We start from the raw sequence: 25,231 nt of genomic DNA, 5'->3' as shown, positions 1-25,231 counted from the left end.
TAAATCTATACTATTCATTTCCCAAATTTTACTATCATTGTCATCATTATAAATTGAAGGATTATGTTAGAATCGTTGCCACAAATACCTTATATTAACATATAAGAAACATTTCTTTAATAATAGAATTAGATGAAAAATAGAAAAAAAATTTACTTTTTAATCTAATATTTAAGAACTAATTTATTTATTTTTTAAATGTAATTCAAAGTAGTCCACGACAGGTTGGGTATTAATATACACATGGGATGTTAGGCTTAAGGTAGCCCACATGTAGTAGAATTGTGCGGACAGTACCCATTGCTTTCTAAAACCAAGGGCCGGGTTCACACGTCCATTTGATTTTTACCATATTGGCGTTGAATGTTGATACGTCAAATAGCATCTCACGAAAAAGCTAGCGCGTTGGTTTCAAATATCTATTCAGACATCGATATTTCCGTGAACGTAACGTAAAATATAAATATATTTCCTTTGTCTCATTTATAGTTTCTTCCTCTTACAAACAAAACCAAAAGGAAAATACTTTCTCCTTTTTTTTCAAATGGGAAAGCCAGTAGGATTGTTCGATCTTGAGAATCATTTTGCATTCTATGGGGCATATCACAGTAACCCAATCAACATTTTCATACATACTGTGTTTGTTTGGCCAATATTTTTCACTTCTCTTGTTCTTTTCTACTTTACACCCACCATTTGTGATTTTTCTCAATCTGGGATCTTGCCCTCTGGGTTTAATCATGTTTTGGTTTTTAATTATGGGTTTCTTTTTGCTCTAATTTATGGATTGTTTTATGTGATTTTGGATAAGAAAGCTGGTTCGTTGGCTGCTTTGATTTGTTTAGCTTGTTGGGTTGGTGCTACTTTTCTTGCTGCACACCTTGGATATTCTCTCGCTTGGAAGGTAAGTAATATTAAAAAAAAAAAAATTGGGGGGAGGATTGGAACCATGTAAAAAATAACCCCTTTTTATTGATAAATTCATGTTTTTACTTGAACTTTGTCTTGTTTGTTTGGTTCTATTGGTTTGTGAAATTCTTAGTTTTTTAGCTTGTTAATTTTATTGTTCAAAGAACATGCTGTTTGAAACAAACTAGGATTCATGTTTTGTTTGGCAACAAAGTTCAACTCTTTTACTTTTCAATAGTCAATATCCATGTATTACTAGATTGTCAACCATTTTGTTCCAAGTATGGACTTTTCTATATTGCCTTTATATGCGCCTCTTGACCTTTTCTTTGACAAATCCATGGCTAATATGAAGAGCCCTAGTTCTAGTATGGCCCTTCTCTTTATAGATTATAAACTTATCTTTAAGATTATATAGTTTGACATTATGTTTATAAGATTAGGGAATCATGTTTTGATGTTGAAATTAAGTTCTCAAATAATCCCATCGGCAATCTTTTTGGATATGTTATTTTAACTTGTGTAGATCATGTGCGTGAATCAAAAGCTAAGGATGAATGGATAGAGAAGTTAAAGTTTAATTCTTCGTTTGTGTTTCTTGTACATGTTTTACTGACTTATACTGCTTAAATATTGTTGGCTTGACAGTAAATACTGGAAATTAAGAGTCCACTAGGTTCATTTTAGTTGCAGGGTCGATATATTGTTTGGTTAGGGAGTCAGCTTGGTTGAGTATTGTCAACAGATATTTTGCACCAGAATGAAAGGATACCAAAGCACTTTTACTGGAAAATGCTGCATCAAGCATACTGTTTAAATGCTGTTGGCTTGACAGTAAAGGATCCACTAGGTTCATATTAATTGCGGGGTCAGTATTTCGTTCTGTTAGGGAGCCAGCTTGGTTGAACGGATAGTTTGCGCCAGAATGAAAGGATACCAAAGCTTTTTTACTTGAAAATGTTGCATCAAGCATATTGTGTAGCATGCCTTTGAAATAAAGATATCTATATTAAAATCCGTTTAATGTGAGCTTGATACCGTTGAACATTGAAATTGGAATGAACGTTCATGGAATTCTCTGGTTGTGAAGTTTCCTATGTTAATGAATTGTTCCATATCATCTATCAGGTTGTGAAGATAATTCTTTTTCTTTCCTTTTTCTTTTTGGGGGCCATAAACATTCCGTCATGTGCTTTTGCTGAACATGATTGTTCGTTTCCTTTGATTCGTAATTATGTATTCTCTATTCAGGTTGTGTTGGCTGCTCAGTTGTTCTGTTGGACTGGACAGTTCATAGGCCACGGAGTCTTTGAGGTAAGTAATGGTATAATCTTTAGAATTTCCCAGCTTCCATTGCATTTCTACTTGTTCTTTAAACACCACTTGTTGAATTATTCTCTTTAGAAACGTGCACCGGCTCTGTTGGACAATCTTGTTCAAGCTTTTCTAATGGCTCCATTCTTTGTTTTGCTCGAGGTACGGGGAAGTAGTTTCTTTCTTTAATACGAAAATGATCCCAAAGTTGTGAAAATTTAGTGATTTGTGTTTGATTTGGGCGTAGGTTCTTCAATCGCTCTTTGGATATGAACCATATCCGGGTTTCCATGCACGCGTGAAAGCTAAGATCGAAGCTGAAATCAAGGAATGGAAGGACAAGAAACAGAAAAAAAATTCTTAGCTTTGAATTGGGAACTTGCATATGAAATGATTTTGGTTAAAACTAGGGTAACCTCAATGAAGGAAAGGGTTTTTTGCCATGTGTATTCTCATGTAAATGTGTGCATACACTGCTGTGATTTTCATAAAAGCTTTCAAAGCTTCTTTACCTTAATACATTATCTAATGTTAATAATCCTTTTGGGAGTAAATTATGGCACTCGGATGTTTTTTTTTAATGCTTAATTCACTTTTTAACCCTTAAAACATACACATTTTCTCACTTTAGTACCTAGATTTGTTTTTCATATTTATATAATTATTTTTATATTTTTAATAATTATTTATATTTTCTTGGTAATCTACTTAAACCATTCTCTCAAATAATATTTTAACTATATTTATTTATTGATATAAGTTTAGTTGTTTGAAATGTTACTTTTATATTAATTTACCATTTTGTAATCATTTTAGTCAAATTTAACTTTAAACATATTTTAATAGTTTTATCACTTTGATGAAATTATTTAGTAGTACAATAAGATTGTATAAACTTCCACATTTGTATACTAAAATAAGATGTAAGTTTATTGGTAAATGAAGGTGTTATGACGAAAGGAATCATGAACCTCTCTTCTAGCACAATCCAATCCGACTTAAGTCAATTACAATTAATTTCTTACAACACCAATAAGGTAAAAACACCTCTCCAATCCCCTTAATTTTATGATTTTTATTGGTATAATAACAAATGAAGCCCTCAATATATTTATATTCTATCAATATGATCTTAATCCTAAAAATATTACCTAGAAAAAGTATAAAAGTTTTCAAAAAAATTCCAAATTTTCAAAAGAAAATATAAAATAAATTTATTATTATACCAATTAAATTATGAAATTTGGTAAAAAAATTTAATGTTATGATTAGTTGTCATTAATTGCTAAATTTTGAAAATGACAAGGATTCAATTACTCTAGGTTTTTTTTTAAAGAAGAACCAATTTACTCAATATCAAAATTGAAAGAGAACAAAGATGTCTCAAAAATAATACATATTTGAACCTCAAAGATAATATTATTAAAAAGTAGATAACAAAATGAGCTTTGAGTTATTATTATGATTTAAAAACCCAGATAAGGTTGTAGTGTAAAAGATGTTACAGATATAGAGAGATATGGCTATTCCTCTTCTCACCAAATGTTAGCATTCACTTTTTTGGTTGATCTAATCCATGAACCTCACAAAATCCTAACAGCATCTATTGAAAAACAAATTACTTTTATCCTAAAGGATCAGATTCCTTAAGCAGTCCACCAATTCAAAAAAGTGTAGAATACCCCCTTCTACAATTTAACCAGGGAGCAAGATGCTTCTTTGACATCCCTGCCAAAAGCTGTGACCTATTCCCCCACCTTCCAATCTTTTAACATTGGTTGCTGGGTTGTTTTTTTATATTTGTTACAATAAAAATCACGAAAAATTTGATGTTGTTATTTGTAAGAGAACAACAAATTTTCCTTTAACTAAAATTTATATAAAAAAGAAATGAAAAGGTAAATAAAACATACTTAGATTGGATTCCATCATAAATGTTGATCATGATCATAAAAGTAAATAAAACAAATTTACCTTCCTCGTTTTAGTATAGAAAAAATGCCAATGGAGGTCATTGTACTAAGTGTTAGATTGTATTTTGTTTTCTTTATTAAAAAAATAAGTAAATTAATCCATTTACATTAGATAAAAGAACAATCTGATCTTTTTTGTTAACAAATTCATTATTTCTATTATTAACAATTGACATCACAAAATAATCAAACAATAACATGTGACATGTCACGTGTCACGTGTATCTCATGCTGACATATAAAGACTATTTTTTAATAATAAAAATAAATAAACATTTTAACAAAATGACCAACTTACTTATTGATCTAACATATAGAAATTAGTTTCTTCCCTTTTTTTAAATAGAAGGGGTAAAATGTAATTTAACTTTTAATACAAATACCTCCGTGATATTGTTACCGTTTAATAGACATAAGGAAATTCACAATAAAGAAATGGGTGAGTTTATGTTATTGAGCCGCAGCTTCAACAACACAAGGGGCATCCTTAGATGGATTTGGTAAGAAGAAGAAAAGAGTTAAAGGTGGTGAAGCATTTGGTCTAAGAGGCGAGTTGACAAGGGAAACAGAAAAAAGAATATAAGAGAAAATAAATAAAGTTGATGCTTTTGTGGGGGTATAAAACTTTATTCAAAATGTAGCTGCTTTTCACAAAAAGGAGAGGAAGTGGAATCATGTGCCTTAGGCATCTATATGCCCAATTCAAATGAGGGCATCAATTCTTACGTATTATACTCCTACCAACACAACACCCTATTTCTTCACTTACTATTCTCTACTCCTTTGCTATGTTGATTAGTATAGGTGCATACTCACTCATAATTATTTGTAAACACATTTCTTAATCATATGATTGAAAGTTTGATCTTCATTCATGGAGATGAAACATATTTCATGATTAGTTATTTTTTTTAAAAAATACTTATATTAAAAAATTATTGACAATAAATTTCCTGATTTTAATATATGTATATACCCAAAAACATATTAAATGACAAATTGCATATGGCTATTAAAGCTAGAGGGAGTCTACAGAGTCTACCCTCTCTCCCTCTGTTTTTTTTTTTAACATTAACATCACTCAAAATTAGGAGTGATATCGGTTCGGTTCGATTAAATTTTTTGGTTCAGCCCTACTCAAAATAATACATATTCCTCTAAAATATTCAATTGAAATGACTCCCAAAATAAAATTTATGTTTATTAGATTTTAATTTTGTTATTATTTGATTTTAGTATTATAAATTAAAATGTTTGAAATTGCATTAATTTTCTATACTATTATTTAAGCACATGATTAAGTTAGTATCACGAGCTAATCGAGCATAAACTTAGTTAGGGAAATTATTTTGATATCTTTTCATATTTAAAATAAGTTATATTATTCAAGGGTTCTTTAATCTTTTATTTTAAAAAAAAACAATAAAATTTGCATATAATGAGATTAAACACATGCCAATTATAACAGTAAGATCTTAGATTTACCATTAAACTAAAACTTTATTTTTACATTTTTATATATTTTAATTTTATTATGCATTTTATTACCTTCACCAAATGTATATATTAATAATGTTATTGATTAAGTTGATGACACAAGTTAATCTAAGTTTGGTTTTTTTTAATATTGTACATATTTCATGTGTTATTATTATAACTTAATTTTAAACCAAATATTTCAATATTTCTTATATGTTATTTTTAAATACATATATGTATTCTAAATACGTAATTTCTATACGTATGATAAAATTTCTAACAATCATCAAATTTCATTAACTAGCAACAACATTGTCGTAAATGTCAAGTTAATCAGTAGGGTAGTAAATCTCCCTTAATTAATCTAGTGATTAAGGATTGATCATCTACTCACTTTAAATATAATGTATACGCATATTGTGCGGATATCTTCCTACTGTGAATGTATAAATATCCGTACGTTATTTACTACCATAGTTTTATTACCCAATTTGGAGCTTGTGTATTTCTATTTTCACTTCAAACTTAATTGGGATTAATTTAAATACAAGTATAAGCTGCTTGGTAAGAAGTCAACAAATTATTATTATCTTTAATATTTTAATTTTATTATTTTAATCAAAACTTCTTTTGTTATATATATATTTTTATAAATATAAAATGTTAAAATATATCATAAATTCTTATATTTTTAGAAAATTAAAATTTAGTCTTTATATTTTTATTTTTAAAATTTAATCTATTTACTTTTCACATTTCAAGATTCTAAGTCAAATTGTTAATATTTTGTTAAATTTGTTGGCGTGACATTTTGAAATTAAAATTAAAATTAAAATACTTATTTGATAGTCATGCAACTAAAAATGACGTTGTAATGGTCATAAATTTAACAAAATAATTTAACAATATTACAATTAGACATGAATTTTGAAATTTGAAAGTAAAAGAACTAAATTTCAATAAATAAAAATACAAGAATTAAATTTCGAATTTGTAAAGAGTATAAAGACTTAAAGATATTTTAACCAATACATTATCTTATAAAGAAATAAAATTTTGATGATTCTATAATTGAATTAAAACCTATTTGATGGTGAAACCACACAATCAATATCAAAAATTTTAAAACTGAATCAATGATTGTACCGGTCAAACCATCAATTCACTGATCCAATCAATTCAATTAAAATTATTAAAAATGAAAAATTAATTCAACTATTAATTTAATTAATTTTAAATAGATTCAATCGATCCACATCAATTCACAAATCAATTCGTCTAATCTCTTGTTTTGAAATGATACTCTATCCAGTTCTCTATCTGAAGGTTAAATTTGATTCCGAAGATCATAATAAAATTTTTTAAAAAACCAAGTATAGATACTGCTTAGCATTAAAATAAAGAAAGAGAATGGGGGTGGTGGAGGGATAGATAGCTGACGAACCCGTAAAGGAGGGAAGGGAGGCGAAGCCCAGAAGCTTCTCCAAAGAGAATGGAATCTCGTTTTCCCCACTGCCCCAGCAACATCCCTCGCTGTGTCGCTATATTCTTTCTCTCTCAAATCTAAATTATACCTCCAAAACAACCGCACCGCATATTAAAAAAACAAAAAATTTCAGAAAAGCAAACCTCAAAAGCAATTCCCTCCTTCAGCCTAAACCAACCAATCTCCGCTATCAACGCTTTCTCTTTCTTTTTCTCTCTGCGCCACCCCCTAAAAATCCAAATCCAAATCCCCATTTTTTTCCCTTCTTTCTTCTTTGTTCTTTACTTGCCCGAAGAAACTCACTCACCCCCTTTTTTCTCTTTTGTTCCTTTTTTATACTTACTTTGTCACAGTTAAAAATGAGACCATGACGACGTCGGCTCAGCAACTTCCACCGCAACCGCCCAACACGGTGCGGAAAGTGATCGTGGAAGTGGTCGACGCTCGTGATCTTCTTCCTAAAGATGGTCAAGGAAGCTCCAGTCCTTATGTCATTGCTGATTTCGATGGTCAAAAGAAGAGAACGTCTACCAAATACAGGGACCTTAACCCTGTATGGAACGAGGCCTTGGAGTTCACGGTGTCTGACCCAGATAATATGGAAGTTGAAGAGTTAGAGATTGAGGTTTTTAATGATAAGAAATTTGGGAATGGTAGTGGCCGTAAGAATCATTTTTTGGGGAGGGTTAAGTTGTATGGGAGTCAGTTCGCTAAACGAGGGGAGGAAGGCCTTGTTTATTTTCCTTTGGAGAAGAAGAGTGTGTTTAGTTGGATTAGAGGTGAGATTGGGCTTAGAATTTATTACTATGATGAGATTGTTGAAGATCAGCCTCCACCTGAAGACTCACCGCCGCAACAGCAGCAACAGCCACCGCAAACGGAGGATACCAAGCCTACTCCAGGGCTTGTTGTTGTAGAGGAAGGGAGGATTTTTGAGGCTCCTCCTGCACACATGGAGTATCCTCATGGAGTTAATGGTTATGCTCATGGTGCTGTTCCTTGTTATAATTCGCCGCCCGTTGTGGTTGTCGAGGAATCTCCACCGGACGTTGTTCATGTTCACGAAGAGCAACCGCCTCCAGCGGAACCAACGGCCATGCCTATGCAACCACATATGGCGCGGGGAATTCCGGTTCCCGAGGAACATTTTCCTGTGCCGGAAGTGAGAAAGATGCAGAGCAGCAGAGGCGAGAGAGTTAGGGTTTTGAAGAGACCAAACGGAGACTATTCACCTAGAGAAATAGGGTGTAACAAAACTCAAGGTGACAACGCCACCGCTGCCGGCGTCGGTGGTCCCGAGAGGATCCATCCATATGGTCTAGTTGAGCCGATGCATTATTTGTTTGTTAAAATTGTTAAGGCGCGTAGATTGGCTCCAAATGAAGCCCCCTATGTTAAAATCCGTACGTCCAACGATTACGTCACGTCCAACGATGGCGTCAAAACGAAACCGACGATATACCGTCCAGGTGAGCCAACCGACTCGCCGGAGTGGGGCAAGGTGTTTTATTTTGGTTACAATAAACAAGAATCAGCCAATGCAACGCTTGAAATCTCTGTTTGGGACTCCCCGACGGAAAATTTTCTCGGCGGCGTTTGTTTCGATCTTTCTGATGTCCCCGTACGAGAGTCACCAGATAGTCCGTTAGCACCGCAATGGTACCGTCTCGAAAGCGGTGCCGTCGATCAGAATTCCGGCAGTGTTTCCGGTGATATCCAACTTGCTGTTTGGATCGGCACTCAAAACGACGACGCTTTTCCTGAAGCGATGAGTTCAGACGCACCATACGTGGCGCACACTCGATCAAAAGTCTATCAATCGCCCAAGCTCTGGTATTTAAGATTGACTATTATCGAAGCTCAAGATCTTCAAATTGCGCCCAATCTACCTCCTTTAACAGTGCCTGAAATTCGAGTCAAAGCTCAGCTAGGGTTTCAATCTGTGCGATCAAGGAGAGGGAACATGAACAACCATAGTATGTCAGTGCACTGGAACGAGGATTTGATCTTCGTCGCCGGCGAGCCTCTCGAAGATTCGTTAATTCTGTTAGTGGAAGATCGTACGAACAAGGAAGTGAGTCTCCTCGGCCACGTCATGATCCCCTTGATCTCAATTGAGCAACGGATAGATGAGCGGCGCGTGGCTTCCAAATGGCTTGGATTGGAGGGAGGAGCAGGCGGTGGTGGTGGTGGGCCCTACTGCGGGAGAATTCACCTGCGACTATGTTTAGAGGGTGGTTATCACGTGCTGGACGAAGCGGCGCACGTGTGCAGCGACTTTAGACCCACGGCTAAGCAGCTTTGGAAGCCGCCAATTGGAATTTTGGAGCTGGGGATTCTCGGTGCTCGTGGCTTGCTCCCCATGAAAACCAAAGGGGGAGGCAAAGGCTCCACCGATGCTTACTGTGTGGCTAAATACGGGAAAAAGTGGGTCCGTACCAGGACCGTAACGGACAGCTTTGATCCACGTTGGAATGAGCAGTACACGTGGCAAGTCTACGACCCCTGCACTGTCCTAACCGTCGGGGTTTTCGACAATTGGCGTATGTTTGCTGATGTGTCCGAAGCCAAACCCGATTCCCGTATCGGAAAAATACGGATACGTATATCAATGCTGGAGAGCAACAGAGTGTACACCAATTCGTATCCATTGTTGATTTTAACAAGAATGGGGTTGAAAAAAATGGGTGAAATCGAGTTAGCAGTTCGGTTCGCATGTCCGTCATTGTTACCGGACACATGTTCGGCTTACGGTCAACCATTGCTTCCAAGAATGCATTATCTCCGCCCACTTGGGGTGGCTCAACAGGAGGCATTACGCGGAGCTGCGACAAAGATGGTAGCACAATGGCTAGCGAGGTCAGAACCGCCGCTTGGGCAAGAAGTAGTGAAGTACATGCTGGATGCGGATTCTCATACATGGAGCATGAGAAAGAGCAAAGCGAATTGGTTTCGGATCGTTGCCGTTCTAGCATGGGCAGTGGGGTTAGCCAAATGGTTGGATGATATTAGGAGGTGGAAAAACCCGGTTACTACAGTATTGGTCCATGTTTTATACTTGGTGCTTGTTTGGTACCCAGATTTGGTAATGCCAACAGGGTCTTTATATGTTGTTTTGATTGGAGTTTGGTATTATAGGTTTAGACCCAAGATACCAGCAGGCATGGATATAAGGCTGTCACAAGCAGAAACAGTGGATCCAGATGAAATAGATGAGGAGTTCGATACAATACCAAGTTCAAAGCCCCCTGAGATAATAAGGGCCAGATATGATAGGTTGAGAATATTGGCAGGAAGGGTTCAAACTGTTTTGGGAGATTTTGCAACCCAAGGTGAAAGGGTTCAAGCTTTAGTGAGTTGGAGGGACCCAAGAGCTACCAAATTGTTCATTGGGGTCTGTTTAGCCATCACGTTTATACTTTATGTGGTGCCACCAAAAATGGTGGCAGTGGCATTAGGATTTTATTATCTAAGGCACCCTATGTTTAGGGACCCAATGCCACCGGCTAGCTTGAACTTTTTCCGAAGGCTTCCAAGTTTATCAGATCGGTTAATGTAGAGAGCCGAAGAAGAGTAGATATAATAAATTAGCAGTGGATTTTAAGATACCTGATTATGGGGGATGTGGTGGGGAAAAGAGGGGGAAACTGATAACATAAAACAGCTGTTTATGTTGAAAATCTTGTCCCCCTCAAAACCTAAATAACATTGTAAGGAGTGAAAAAAGGGGAAGAAAGTGGCAAGTATTGTCATCACATCTTTTCTGTTACTTTTTTTTTTTTTTTTGGGGTATTGCAATTGATTGACTGACTATTGGAAACTTGGAATAAGAGAAAGTGGGGGAGGGAGGAGGAATTTGAAAATGGCTGAGAGAGATTTATTACTGTAAAGCCTAGCCTACATTGAAATTGTTTTTTTCTTCTTTTAAAACATATAAAACCTTCACATTGCTTGTCTATTTTTTTTTTGGTTCCTTTTTCATGGATTTTGAAATGAAGTGGGATTGCAGAATCCATTTGGAACATAAAAAGCTATAATGGGTAATTATGTTGTCAGCGTGAGACAGAGACTGTAGTACCAAAAGTCAAGATGTATTGGTTGGCATTTGGCAGCTTTTACAAGCTTAAATTTTCCATATAATTTGACTTATTAGTATGTTATCGATTAACACTATTTGCATCATTCCTTCTTTTTCAGGGGGTAAATTCTTTAGTTTCTCACTTCTTGCAATTTCGGACATTTTTATTCTAATTGTTTAATTATTAAGTTTTTAATAGCTGTTAATTATATTTATATTTTTATTTTAATCATTCAATTTTTAGATTGTTTTTATTTTAGTTTTAAAAAAGTTATTGATTGAAGGATTAAAGTAGAAAAAAGGTAGAAACTAAAAATGTGTTAAAAATTATTAAATTGTACTTATTTATCACATTGTAAAAGTTCTAAATTTCTTCTTCTTTTTTATATTGAAAACTTAAATTTTAAAACATAAAATTAAATAAATAATTTGTTAAAAAAATGTTATTCATTGATGATGTTAACAAATTTGTTAATGTAATATTGAAATTAATTAGATTAATCTCTTAAATTTAAAATATTTATCTTATATCTCCATATTATTATTAATGAAATCAACCTAATAATTGTTTAGTTAAAATTCTTTTGATTATATGATTTGAATCTTTCATGGTAAGTTAAAAAGCAAAGAAAATCATTGCAATTAATTAAATTAATTGCTTGTTCTAGGTTTGGGTAGAGAAGAAATGAAAATTTCATGTTTTGTTTGGCATGAAATATAAAATTAATTAACTTACAATTGAAAGACTCGAGATCATATAATCAAAAGAAATTTGACTTTAATATACAATTATTAAAGATTATTTATTTGAGTTGATTTTAACAAGATTTAAAAGGAGACTAAATTAATTAATTAAATTTAATTTTAATAATATAGTAACAAATCAGTTGACACTATTCAGGGATAAAAAATTTAGATAACTTATTTAATTGATTTTGATGTTTTGAAATTTAAAGTTTCAATATTAAAAAAAATAGAACTTTCAACAAGGAGGTAAACAAGTACATTTTGACAATTTTTAAAGCATTATTTTAGTTTTTACCGATTTTTCACTTTAATCTTTATTTTTTCTTACCTTGATCAATATTTAAAAAAAAAGAAGATAATTTTTGAGTGACCAAAATGAAAGTAATCTAGAAGTTGCATGACCACAATGAAAGTGTGAACATGATGTGGTTTGTACAAGTTGACTACCGTTAAAAATTTAATGTTTAGGTGACTAAAATAAAAATACTCTAGAAATTAAAAAGACGGAATTACAAAAATTTCATTTTGAGTCACCAAATTAAAATCGAGAGTAGTAAATCTAGCTAAAGAAGGGAAAAAAAGAGAGCTAACTTTACTATTTATGTTTAATCACATGACACATGAATTTAGAAAAAGGGAGATGTAAAATTTTCGTGGTCCACACTTGTTGGTGTAACTCTAATTTAAGACCTTATTTTGGGGTTATGTTTCGTTGGTTTTAGTTGAATTTACAGAGTCTAATTGCATTCAACTACTAGATTTAAGAAAGAAAAGTTGGGAATATGAAGAAACAATACACCTTTTGTCAATGCATTTTTATTGAATAATTTTCTTTTCTTTCCTTTACTGCAGAATTATGTAGTAAACGTAAAGGTGTTATGTTCTGAGTCTCATAATATTAATAAATTTATTCTTATTTAAATTTTACCAAACCTAAAATATAAATAAAAATTTTACTTAAACTCATCCACAATTGTAAATCACTAATTCAATTTCATTTTAGACTGGTTCATATTATTTGTTTATTTTCTGAATAATATTTATATTATTTTAATTTAATATTTAATAATTTTAAATATTTTTCATTTTATTAAAATTTTATATATAGACATCTTAACTTTATTTAATTTTCATGTAATAAAAGTAACATAGTATAATATATTACAAACTTAAAAAATAGACTGAGCTCAAGCCTTGAACGTTCAAATATGAATTTGACTCATATTTTAAATGCATAATATTTTTACTTCAATGTTTTGACATAATACAGCAGTCATACCTTACAACAACATTTGAGATTTGTATTATATTTGAATTTTAAAATTTCAAATTATAATATTATAATATATTAATAATGTTATCAATTAGTGAAATTTAGATCTTATCTTTAATAAAATTTACAAATGTAATTCTATTTATTAAATATTGTTTTTATATAAAATTTAAACATTTTTATTGAAATAATATTGTAACATCCCTAAACTCACCGAGTCGGAAACAATGTTAAACCGAGAGTAAATATATTAGAATATGAGAATGTTATCAAATAGAAATTATCAAAGTTAGTAGAGGGTGAAGATAGATACTGAAGGTAATTCAAAAAGGCTCGTATATTGTGAGAAATAAATTTGGGGTATTGACTAAATTGTAAGAGAGTGAAAAGTATTGGGGCAAAAGTGAGAGAATTAAGAGTTGGAGTGATTAGACTGAATTGAAGGAAAAAAGAGGAGGGATTAGAGGTGAAATTTTACCAAAAGAGAGTATGACTATGAATGGTATTGTAGAGAAAGTTGATGGACTAAATGGTCAACCTATAATTTAGATAATTATAACATGTTAATGATTAAGGACTAAATTAATGTAAAATGATAATTGGTGGAAATATTTTAATGTTTATTTTTTAAAGTTATTGAATTAATAGATATTATTTTATAACCATGAATAAAGGATGATGACATTTATTCATCTTATCTCTCCCACACATTACTTCCTTCATGAACAAAATTAAGTTTTAGTTTTTATTCATTATAGTCCTTTTTCCACCATTTCCAAGTCTTCCAAGCTTAACTCGTCCAATTTTCTTTATGAATATTTAGTGAAATCAATAGAAAAGCTTAGTAGCTATCTTAGTTTCATGAGAAGTGCAACCATAGTTATCTTGTAGGAGAAAGAAAATAAGAATTAAGGTTTGATCATAAGAGATTAAGGTAAGTATGATCAGTTTTTCATGAATTTCATGTTAGTTTTGTTTAAAGAACGTAGATATATTTTTTGATTATACTTTTGATAAGTAAACCTTGTATGTTTTTATGTGAAAATGAAGAAAATGAGGAGAAACGAACAACAAGTTGGTGACAAAGATAAAGAGATAACCAAAGAATACAAGAAGACAAAGAAAGCTTGATTCCAAGCCTTTGATAGTAAGTACAACAATAACTTTTACTTAATAAATATCTAAGTATAGAACTTTGTTAGATCAATTATATTAATATTTATGTGATTAATATTGTACATAAATATGTTAATACTTTATTGATATTAATTAATGAATGTGTTGAAATTTATTGGATATCAATTACAAGGTAATAATATTATGTTTTGTATTGAAAGTGTGAGAAAATGGACTAATTTGTAAACAGGGAAAAGTTGATATGAAAGGTAAAATTATGAATGAATATATATATATATTTTATATATGAAGTGATATATGCTATTGAATGATTTATGTCATGATTTTGAACTATTATGAGAATGATTGTGGAGTTTTGAATTGATGGAGACTAAATCGAAAATAATTCAAAAGTATATAAATTTTGTTTTGAACTGTAAATGAGAAATTGACTCTATTATATTTGTCCATATAGACAAGATATGAACTAGTAAAGTATAGATGACATGCCATTAGAAAGCATTTAGTGCGCTCTTTCTTCTGTTAATGCACTTTGATGCCACTTTGTTTTGATTAAGCACTTCAGTTCTATTATGTTTTGACATAGCACTCTGATGCTACTATGTTCTATTATTGCACTTCAGTGCATCTTTGTATTACTTTTGCATATCCTACATGTTCTGGTAAATATACATTGGGCTTCTGATAAATTCTAAAAGACAAAATAAGGTTAAGATTATTGTGTTAAGATTAAATGTAAGTGACTGGAATGATAAATGAATTCAAGCATAATAAATGTAGTATAGAAATTCTATTGCTATTAAGCTCTAAGCTTATTTATTATAAAATTTTTGTATTTTATTTACATTTAATTAATGAAAAGGGAAGTTTAATTCTCATTATATTTACTAAGCTTTCACAAGCTTACCGCATTATTTTTAATGCGTGGGTAGAGATGTGAAGTGAGGATTTGTCGAGGATTAATCTCTTCACATCTCAAAATTTAGAAAAGAGTATGAAATCTTTACCATTTTACACGTACATAGGCGAAATAATGAGTAAGAAATGATAAGAAAAGATTGATTGCTAGTAAAAATGGTAAGGAAAGATTGATTGCTAGATATGAGGAAACAGTGAAAACTATCTTTACATGTATGGTCAAACTCATCAATCAAACTAAGATTTTACATTGACTAGAGTTTCATCTTATTAAATTTTCCTCAAATTTTAATTATTTTTATTCCTGCTAAATTTTAAATTTAATAAGAATTATGATCGATGTCTATGAATTTCACCCTAGTCATTAGCATGATTATTTTTATGGTCTCGACAACCCTACACTAATCTTAATGGACTGAAACAAATTACAAGAACCGATGTACTCAAATGTGGACCAAAACCTCGAAACTAAAAATAGTAAAGAAATAAGGCCAAAAATGTTTACTGTACAAGGACTAGGTGCATATTGATATGTGGATATTCATAATTCTCGCCGAGACAAAATGCAGTCGAACCATTAATCAGACAGATTAACATTGAAAAAGAAACCCTAAAATAAGGGATAAAGGTAGATTATAAAAGGTTTGCAACATGGCATCATTGTATTAAAACTTATAAACCTGCCTTGAAACTGTATAGGAAGGATGCAAGGGTGGAAATTATGAAACCCCCATGCAACTATCATTTATTGAGATTTCAAGGTTTCTCAATCCTTTTATGTTCCATAAACCTATAATACATTTGTAAACAAATTAGGTTGACAGTTTCAATCCAAAGTCATACAGATTAGGTGCTGGTCACCACAAATTCTAATATTTATAGAGTTGGAAAGTATGGGAGAGAGCGAATTCTGAAAAAGCATGACGATCGTAAAGAAAAAGAATAAGAAGACAAGAAAGAAGAGAAGTTGGAGGGACAAGAATATCGCAAGGAGGAGAAAGGAGATAAGGAGGAGGAGGAGGAGAAGAAGAAAGACGAGGAATGTGAAGATAAGGAGGATAAAGAAGGTGGTGGAAAGGAGGAGGAGGAGGAGGAGAAGTTTCAAGATAAGAAGAATTTATAGATAAATATGGAGATGGGTGTAAATAAAAGAAATCAACCCATTGTATTATATTGTGCAGTATGATAATTAACAAGTAAATCAAATTTAGTCAAAAGGAGAAAATAAGTAAAAAACATGTTTGCATATACGAATTTATCTGCTAATTGTCTCCTTAGAAGGAGATGATTCAACGGCTATGCCACAAGTCTATGTAATGCTAATTTCTCTCTACTCTGGACTTTTGATGAGTAGTCCCAAATGTATTATCTTTCACTATCTTCCAAACTTTTATTTAATTTTTTTTTGTGAATTTTATTATTATTTAATTAAATTTGTTTATTAGTTTTTTTAAAAAAATCAAACCGCTTTACTTTTTTGTCTGTTTGATTTTTTTAAAGTTAAATTTGACCGTTAATCTTTTAAAAGAATTAAATCACTTTTCTTTAATAAAATGTTAGACTAAGACATTAACTCTTTTAATGATGTCAGCGTAACTACTCACATGATAGTGTATATGCATTTTATATTAACATAATATTATTTGTCTTAAATGTTATGTCAAAAATAATTTAAGAATTATAAAATATTCAAAATAAAAATTCAAAATTTAAAAATTATCTGATTGCAATGTTAAAAATTTTAACATTTAGTTGATATTTTCTTTAAAAAAATCAATTCAATACTTTTTAAAAATCTAATTCTTTTTAAAAAATTATGAGCCAAATTTAGTTTAAAAGAATAATAAACAAACGCGAAATTGACAAAAATGTCTCACCAAACCCTAATTTTTAATTGGGAGCTGAAGAGATCAAGTGAATACACTAGACTATTTCACTAAGGGTGAGTTTGGATGGGCGGTACGTTTACCTGCGGTTAGTGTAAAAACAGTGGTAGCGGTGAGATTAGATATTGTAGCGATACTATAGCGTGAGACAAAAAGTAAGCTAAACGCACTGCACCACCGTCCCAATAACTCACCCTAGGTCTCATTGGAGGGGATAATCTTCAATTGACCCCATCCAATTATTTTTATTATATTATTTCTTATATAAGTATTATTTTAATTATAATTTAGTATTAAATAATTCTAATAAATATTAAAAAACAAAAATAATTTTTAAAATTTTAATATAAATATACTTTTAATTAATATTTTAACATTACTATGAATTTAATTTGATTTTAAAGAATGGCTAGAAATTAATTTTCATTCAGCTATTAAAATCCTCTCTTGAAATTACTTATAAATTATAAAATTTTCCAATATATTTAAATTTATTAAAATTTTGAAAATTTTGATACAAATAAATACCCTCTTACAAATTCCTCATCTAAACATAGATTGGTTATTTTACCAATTGCTCTTTGGTTGTATCAAAATGTTTCATCAATTACTATGTTTTACTCTTTCATTTATAACAATTTGCTACTTATATAGTAATCCATTGTAAACTCATATTTTTATTATCTGTTTTATTAAGTAATCTTACCTTGCATCACAAGTCATTTGTTCATTTATATTTACTCCTCATCATTAATCACCATAATTTCTTTCTTACATTTACAAATCACAATTTAGATAAAATATTATATCTTTTACACTCAATCATGATTAAGGTTCTTACATTTCTTCTTCACTTATTCAATCTTTCCTTATTCATTGTCGATTGAATATTAGAGGTGTTTATACTAAAATTTAAGTCACTTAATTCTTGTTTTTGATAAATTTAACTTTTAAATTTATCAAGATATGCTTTTAGTAGTATATAATATCATTCATTTACCATTGCTACCTTATCACTCTACATTAATCAATTAATACATTGCATGTAAACTAATCACTTTGCAGCCCAAACCATATAGTCGGATATTGATATATATTCAACCTACACTCCGATATGCTCACCTTAGAATCTATGACTCACATTGATGCGAAATACATCAATATGAGTAAACGATTTAAATTTATTTTTATCTATCTTTTATGCCAGATGGAAGTCCTGTTGATGAATTTATTAAGAAAATAGAATTGTAGACTCAAGTTATATATTGTTTATATCTAAACAATCACCTATACAATATTGAAATTTTGATAAAGAAAAGCATATATTTCATACCACATGTGCATTAAAAATATGAGTAATAAAAGATTTGATCTTTGCTTTTAAGTTGTGTAAAACCCATGGGATAAACTGAAGATATCTATTAAATACCCTTACAACCTTTGATTATTTGTTGAAGTTTCAGTTAAATGTTAACTATCTCGGTACCTTATCAATAGTCACACATAATTCGATTTAATAAGACATCTAGAGAATAGTTGAATTGAAATAGAGTGATGAAAGAAAAATAAAATATCATTATAGAGTTTCATTCATTTGTATTTACCAATGGTCCAATTATGCTTTTTATTGTGAATATAATAGTGAATAAAAAAATTGATTTTATTATTGATATTTGAAATGTGACTAAATGGATCTGGGTATTACATATAATTGTTGAAGTTTCAATTGAATGTTAGCTATTTTAATACTTTTATCAATGGTGATGCATGATTGGATTTAACAAAATACAAGAAAAAGAAATATTATTATAGTGTCGCATTCACTTGTATTCACCAATTATCTAATTCTGCATTTTATTGTGAATATAATTGTGTATAAAAAAAAAAAAGTTTATTTTATCATTAATAATTGAAATGTGACTAAATGAATCAAGTATTGCATATTAACTCTATTTATATTTACCGACCTATTATATATTGAATAGTTGTACGGCAATCAACTCTCAAAATAGGTAAAGTATGTTAGTTGCACGCCTTATTTTCTTGTATAAATTTTGAAGAGATAGGAGATAGCGATATATTTATGTTCATTATATGCAAGTGGAAGATGTAGAAATTTATATATATATAATTTTCACATTTTTATTTTTAAATATTTTGGATTTAATATTTTTAAATATTTATTGTGTTATGAATTTAATCTAAATGTCACGTTAATGATGATGTGTCATGTCATGTCATGTCAGTAAAATCATCAGTAAAAGTATCATGCCACATTGGATAAAAAAATTTGACCGCTAGTTGATTGACGGTTTCAATTAATTTTGGATTTATTTGAAATTTGTTGTAATGTTATAGGTGAGAATGAGAAAAAAAAAAGGTTTAAGGACCAAAGTGAAAAACCCACAAAGAATCAGAGGTGAATTTCACAACTGTGCCTTTCTAAAATTACCACTTGAAAATTTTAGTTAAAGAAAAAGTTGGTTTCTCATAGTAAGAAAGGCAGCGGGGTTTTCAAAAGAGAGAGAGAAAATGCTAATACTTTTGTGTACTCTTTGATCCGAGAATTGAATGATTCCTGAAATGTCAAACTGAGTTTATTAAATGCTAAATTGTCGGTAATATTGATATTAACTCAGAAATTTAAAAAATTGCAGCTGCCGAATAATTGGAATCGATTGCATATTATTCTTGAATTTGAACCCTAATCCAAGCAGCATAGAAAAGAAGTGCTGCAGTAACACAAACTAATGAACATCTGCCATTCTAAATGACTAAAGCTGGCTGATAAAACCCATTTGCTTGGACATCAATTCCTTCTTGAAATGAACTCATTTGTGACCAATTTTTGATAGAAGAATTGTTCAACCTTCATCCATGGCGACAATATAACCAAGAAAAATCCATAATAAAGACCACTCAACCTCTATAAGAGTATAAAATATCTTACGCATTTCACAAACCGTTTATGCCCACACCATATGTACATCCAGTGCTCATAATGTAAAAAAGACATCAAGAACTAAACAGGTAACGTTAAAACCAGGTATTATCCTTAAAAAACTACTAATGCTTGTCTTGTCTTGTCTTGTCTTAAAAAAAAATCGTATAGTTACTGGTGTGTGGCCTGGAGGAGTCCATCACGAATCTGAGTAGCGACATCACGAACAGCTCCAGGACCATGAGGGATAAACACAGCTGAGGACTTAGAAGCAGCACCAATTTCTTTCATGGTGTCAAAGTACTGGGTAACCAGGACCATATCCATAACATCCTTTGCAGTAGTCCCCGGGACATTAACAGAGAATCCAAGCACGCTATCTCGCAAACCATCAACAATTGCTTGTCGTTGGCGAGCGATACCCAGCCCCGACAAATATTTGGACTCAGCCTCACCTTCAGCTCGTTTGATTTGCAAAATTTTCTCAGCCTCTGCCTTCTCATTAGCTGCCACTCTCAGCCTTGCAGCTTCAATTACAATACGATAAGAAAAATCATATTAAGGACACTACTTATCGAGAAAAATAATAGAATGGAAGAAAAACGCCATATTCACATTAAAATCACATCAGAACACTAAATTCTAGGTAATAATTTACTACAAAATATAGTGGTATTCTGTTGATATCAGCACAGACAGCACTGTAAATTTGTAATGAAAACAAATTTATCTGCTTCTGGAGTCATGAAAAGCTTCACCCGTGGGTGAAGACCCATCAGGTTATTTTGGTACAAAACTTATATATTTTATTTACCAATGGGGGAAAAGAAATGCGTGATATGATGATGGGGAGGCATTATTGAAACACCCAATTGACAGACATCTCAGGGTATGCACTCTAAAGCTAAAATAATTCAAGCAATAACAGATGACAAGAAATTTGAAGGATCAAAGTCAAAAGGTTAATTCCCAGGAACCAGTTTATATTTTTTGGCTGAAAAATTCATTAGGCCAAGTGTTGCTTTTATATTTCTGTACTAGCATGATCTTATTTGCTGCGTACATCAGAAAGAATACAGCTATGAATCCAATGCACATTTAGCCTAACCTAAAGAACAGCAAGTTTGAAAGAGCAAGAACCAATTAAGAGGCAACAAGTATTTTACCGGCATTAATTTCATTCATTGCACGCTTCACATGCTCGTCAGGTTCTATGTCCACAATAAGTGTTTGAACAATCTCATACCCATAGGCAGACATAGCCTGGAAGAAGAACAAGAGGGTAACAGAATTCGAAACATATCTAAATGTCAGCTTCAAAATCGCAACAATTTAACATAACAAGGCCTTAGACCAACATGTGGGGTTGGCTTTCACAGAACGTGATGTACTTAATCAAATTGATTACCTTCTCAAGTTCTTCTTCAACAGCTTTAGCAATTTCAGTCTTTTGTTCAAAAACATCATCCAGATTTAGCTTCGGAACACTTGCTCTAATAACTAAATGTATTGAAGATCAGAAGGGAAACGTTATAACATTTTCTGTATAAATTTGAAGAAAAAAGTGCTGAATGAGTTCATTCACATGTATATAAACTTATGAGTGCACTGCAATGTCAATACCTACTCGACAAAGTATTGTTCTTACCATCAAACACATAGGCTTGAATTTGTGTCCTTGTGTTTGTCAGCTTGTAAAAGGCATCACTTGCCTTGTCTGCCAGTGCCCGGTATTGAATAGATGCAACAACATTAACAAATACATTGTCCTGATAAGATGTCCATAACAATCAGTTTCACACTGTACAACAGAGGCATATTACTGTAGGGAAAACATTATTTGACAAATTTAAGGCATTTGAAAGTTAGATAACAAGAATATTTATGGAAGTATTCAACCATTTTATTTTTTCATAATCACGAATTTTCCCTTCACCTCAAACAACACATCCTCCTCCACTTAAATTCGACCAGAAACAGAGTAACTGACAAAAGCATGACTATTTATGCTAAAGTTGGAGAAACTAATAGAAGTGCACAAAAACTGAAAGTCCATTTATATTCATCATCCTAAAACGTCTAAAAGTTATAAAGCAAATAAGTCAATAACTGAAAATTTACAACATATACAGACCTTAGTCTTGGTTTCACAACGAACATCCAACTGCTGCAATCTTAGCGACAGGTGGCCAGCAAGTTGACTTCCAAGAAACCAAGGTAGGCAATGGCATCCAGGTTCAAGAACATCCTCAAACCTGCCAAATCTCTCCTTAATGGCTACTGTAGACTGGTCAACTTGTACACAACAGAAAAGATTACCCATTTGGATTTTGCTCTGAGAGTTGAACAGTTTATATATCAGTCTAAAAGAACTCAAAACAAATACCAGTACAATCTATGAACTAGCATATTCCAGCATGCAACATAATCGACAATCAATGGTTTTCTGCATTTGTAGGACATAAATATAAACTTCATAACATGAATATTAAGATCATAAAAAAAGGGTAACCTAAAAACAGAAAATACATCCAACAAAGTCATGAGAACAAAATAACCTTCCCAATTCAAACCCAATCAGCTTCAAGTGGCAATTTACAAGAAAAAATAAGCTTGGCAGATCACCACCTCAATTCATAAAAACCAACCCAATTCTCAAAATTATCTCAGGGTACATAGATTCTAGAGATAAAAGATAAGAGCATATAAAATGATTTAAAAGACTTACAACTTAAAAAGGAAGGCAAAGCATAAGAAACCAAAGAAAAGCTAGGAAGATAAGGCCATAAAACTCGAATGAAAATGTAGTATATAAATACTGCTGCAAGTTGGCTAGGATATTTTTCAATAATTGTCATAATTTCCCAAAAACGCACTGCTGAAGCAATTTCATTGACCATAAATTGCAAGTCAAACTGAGACTTTTATTCAGCTACATTCTCACCTAGCATTCTGATAAAATAAATAAATAAATATCAAGTTGTCAATTACTTTTCGCTGTTAATATATTAGTCCTACATGTATAAATGATAACAAATTACATATAAATAAAAATAAAAAAAATGAACATTAAGAATTCTAATCACCTTATGAAAAGCATCTTATTTCTTTAAAACCCACGAAAAGTAATATGATATTATACCTATTGTTTGAATGGAAACTATAATAAACCATAAAATTTTCGTCATGGGTTGTAACTATCAGGACAAATTCATAGGAAAAATGAACAAGGCAAACGGGTATACTCCATAATCATATTAAACAAAAAAAAAAAGAAATGGGGGTGGGGGATTGTGACAGCTAATCTCTTGTTTGCCGGCTTAAATAGCTAAATCAACCATATGGATTTCTTGTTTTTGGCCAATTGCATTTGGTATCATCGACGAAATCGATTCAAAAACTAATGGAATGTAATTTCATTAATAAAATAAGAAAGGCGATAATTAAAAAGGAAAAAGTGGATTGGGTTTTGAAGTGCAAAGAAAGAAAGAAGGTTTTTCAAACGTAAAATTGAGATCATATAGATGGAGGGAGAAGATTATGTTTACCTGATTGATTGGATTTGTCTTTGTGTTATTAATTATTCCTTTTCAAAAGGAAAATTGGAGTTGTTAAAGAAGAAGAAGAAGAAGAAGAAGAAGAAGCACATAGAATCAACTGAAATTGCGGGCCGTGGATTGTTTATTCCCAATTAGAACAAGATAAAATAGAATCTTTACCCCCACGTAACTCCGTAAGTGACCTTTTCCATTAAACATTAATTAACTTCATGTATTTTTAATTTTAGGGATTTAGTCCCCTGCTTTTTAGGTCAATAATTAACTTTGTTAAATTTATTAGAGTGACATTTTCAAATAAAAATATACTTATTCAGTAGCAAAGTAACTAAATAGTATTAATAGTTAAATCTAAATTTTGAAATTTGAAAAGTAGAGACTAAATTCTTAAAAATAAAATTTTAAGGGTAAAATTTTAAATTCTGAAAAGTACAAGGACCTATGATACATCTTAACTTAAAATGAAACTAAAAATTTATCATAAGCGTCTATATATGGAAACTATGTATTTAGAATATAGGTGCGAATCTAAAAATATCATGCAATAAATAATGAAATATAATGTTTGACAATAATAATAACAATAACAACACATATGTAATATGTATGAAATTAAAATAAAAATTAGTTTAAATTGTGAATAAAAGAATTTTAATTAGACAAATACATCATATTAAAAATATTAAAGGCACTTCAATTGTTTATCATTATCTTACCATTTTCTTGAGTTAGTATCACGTTAATTTCATCACCAAGTTAATCACGCACTTAAATAATAGTATAAATATTCAAACAATGATGATGAATCAATGTGTAATAAAATTAAAATGTATAAAATATTTTAAAAAATTATATATCAATTGCATGGATCAAATTATCAACATTACCTTTTTTATTACTTTTTAAATAAGAAAAGATAAAAGTATCCTTATAATAATATTATTTAAAATAAATAAGATTGTTTTAGTAATTTCTTTAACTGAATTGATGTCAAGTTAATTCAAGACACCATTAGATCATACATTTAAGTAGTGTTTAGTACGATGAAAATAGTTACACCAATGTTTGATATGTTAAATTTATTTAATTTTCTTGAGATTTAACTTTATCATAGAGTTACTTTCCATTAATATGGTAATGTGACTTGAATGCGAGAATATTATTTTCCAATCCCATTAGAAACTTAAAAAATATATTAAAACAAAACTGGCCCTATTTCATATTAGCTTAAGATATTAGTCTATTAAAAATTCAGCATAAATAAATTTTTATTTATAACATTATAAATTTATTATATTCTTTGACTTTTTTTAAATCACTTTTTATATCTACTTGAGTTATAACAACATTTCTTTTATGAGAATTGAATCATAGATTTAATTCATTATAAAATTGGGACTTAATTTAGAACATTTTCATTCTTTTTTAGATTTAATCACCCTCAATCTTAGAAGGAAGAACAATAAAGAACCAAAAAGGTAAACACTTACATTTGTATGAAATACTTATTATTTTTGTAGAATACGGGTAGAA

General features: G+C 30.9%; 3 protein-coding genes across 4 annotated transcripts; 2 read left to right on the top strand and 1 right to left on the bottom strand.

Moving 5' to 3' along the window:
• The first annotated feature begins 425 nt into the window (after positions 1-425).
• On the top strand, positions 426-2,777 carry LOC108484299 (2-hydroxy-palmitic acid dioxygenase mpo1-like). Its single transcript, XM_017788034.2, has 4 exons — positions 426-904; positions 2,161-2,223; positions 2,314-2,385; positions 2,471-2,777. The coding sequence occupies exons 1-4, from the start codon at positions 545-547 to the stop codon at positions 2,585-2,587; spliced, it is 612 nt and encodes a 203-aa protein (XP_017643523.1). The 5' UTR covers positions 426-544; the 3' UTR covers positions 2,588-2,777.
• Positions 2,778-6,930: 4,153 nt separating this feature from the next.
• LOC108484336 (protein QUIRKY) lies at positions 6,931-11,435 on the top strand. Its single transcript, XM_017788086.2, has one exon. The coding sequence runs from the start codon at positions 7,529-7,531 to the stop codon at positions 10,718-10,720; it is 3,192 nt and encodes a 1,063-aa protein (XP_017643575.1). The 5' UTR covers positions 6,931-7,528; the 3' UTR covers positions 10,721-11,435.
• Positions 11,436-20,017: 8,582 nt separating this feature from the next.
• LOC108486750 (hypersensitive-induced reaction 1 protein) lies at positions 20,018-23,878 on the bottom strand. Of its 2 annotated transcripts, XM_053030911.1 has the most exons (7): positions 23,690-23,867; positions 22,870-23,093; positions 22,276-22,476; positions 21,790-21,910; positions 21,550-21,641; positions 21,308-21,404; positions 20,018-20,668 (listed from the first exon to the last, which is right to left on the bottom strand). In XM_053030911.1, exons 3-7 carry the CDS (start codon positions 22,462-22,464, stop codon positions 20,313-20,315), a joined length of 855 nt encoding a protein of 284 aa, XP_052886871.1. In that variant the 5' UTR covers positions 22,465-22,476; positions 22,870-23,093; positions 23,690-23,867; the 3' UTR covers positions 20,018-20,312. The 2 variants fall into 2 exon arrangements, with proteins under 2 accessions (XP_052886871.1, XP_017646448.1); XM_017790959.2 differs by lacking the exon at positions 22,870-23,093 and having other exon boundaries at positions 23,690-23,878.
• Positions 23,879-25,231: the final 1,353 nt, after the last annotated feature.

The sequence above is a fragment of the Gossypium arboreum genome, chromosome 7 (assembly GCF_025698485.1).
Source record: "Gossypium arboreum isolate Shixiya-1 chromosome 7, ASM2569848v2, whole genome shotgun sequence".
Lineage (NCBI taxonomy): Eukaryota > Viridiplantae > Streptophyta > Magnoliopsida > Malvales > Malvaceae > Gossypium > Gossypium arboreum.
This window is presented reverse-complemented; position numbering and strand designations above follow the sequence as displayed.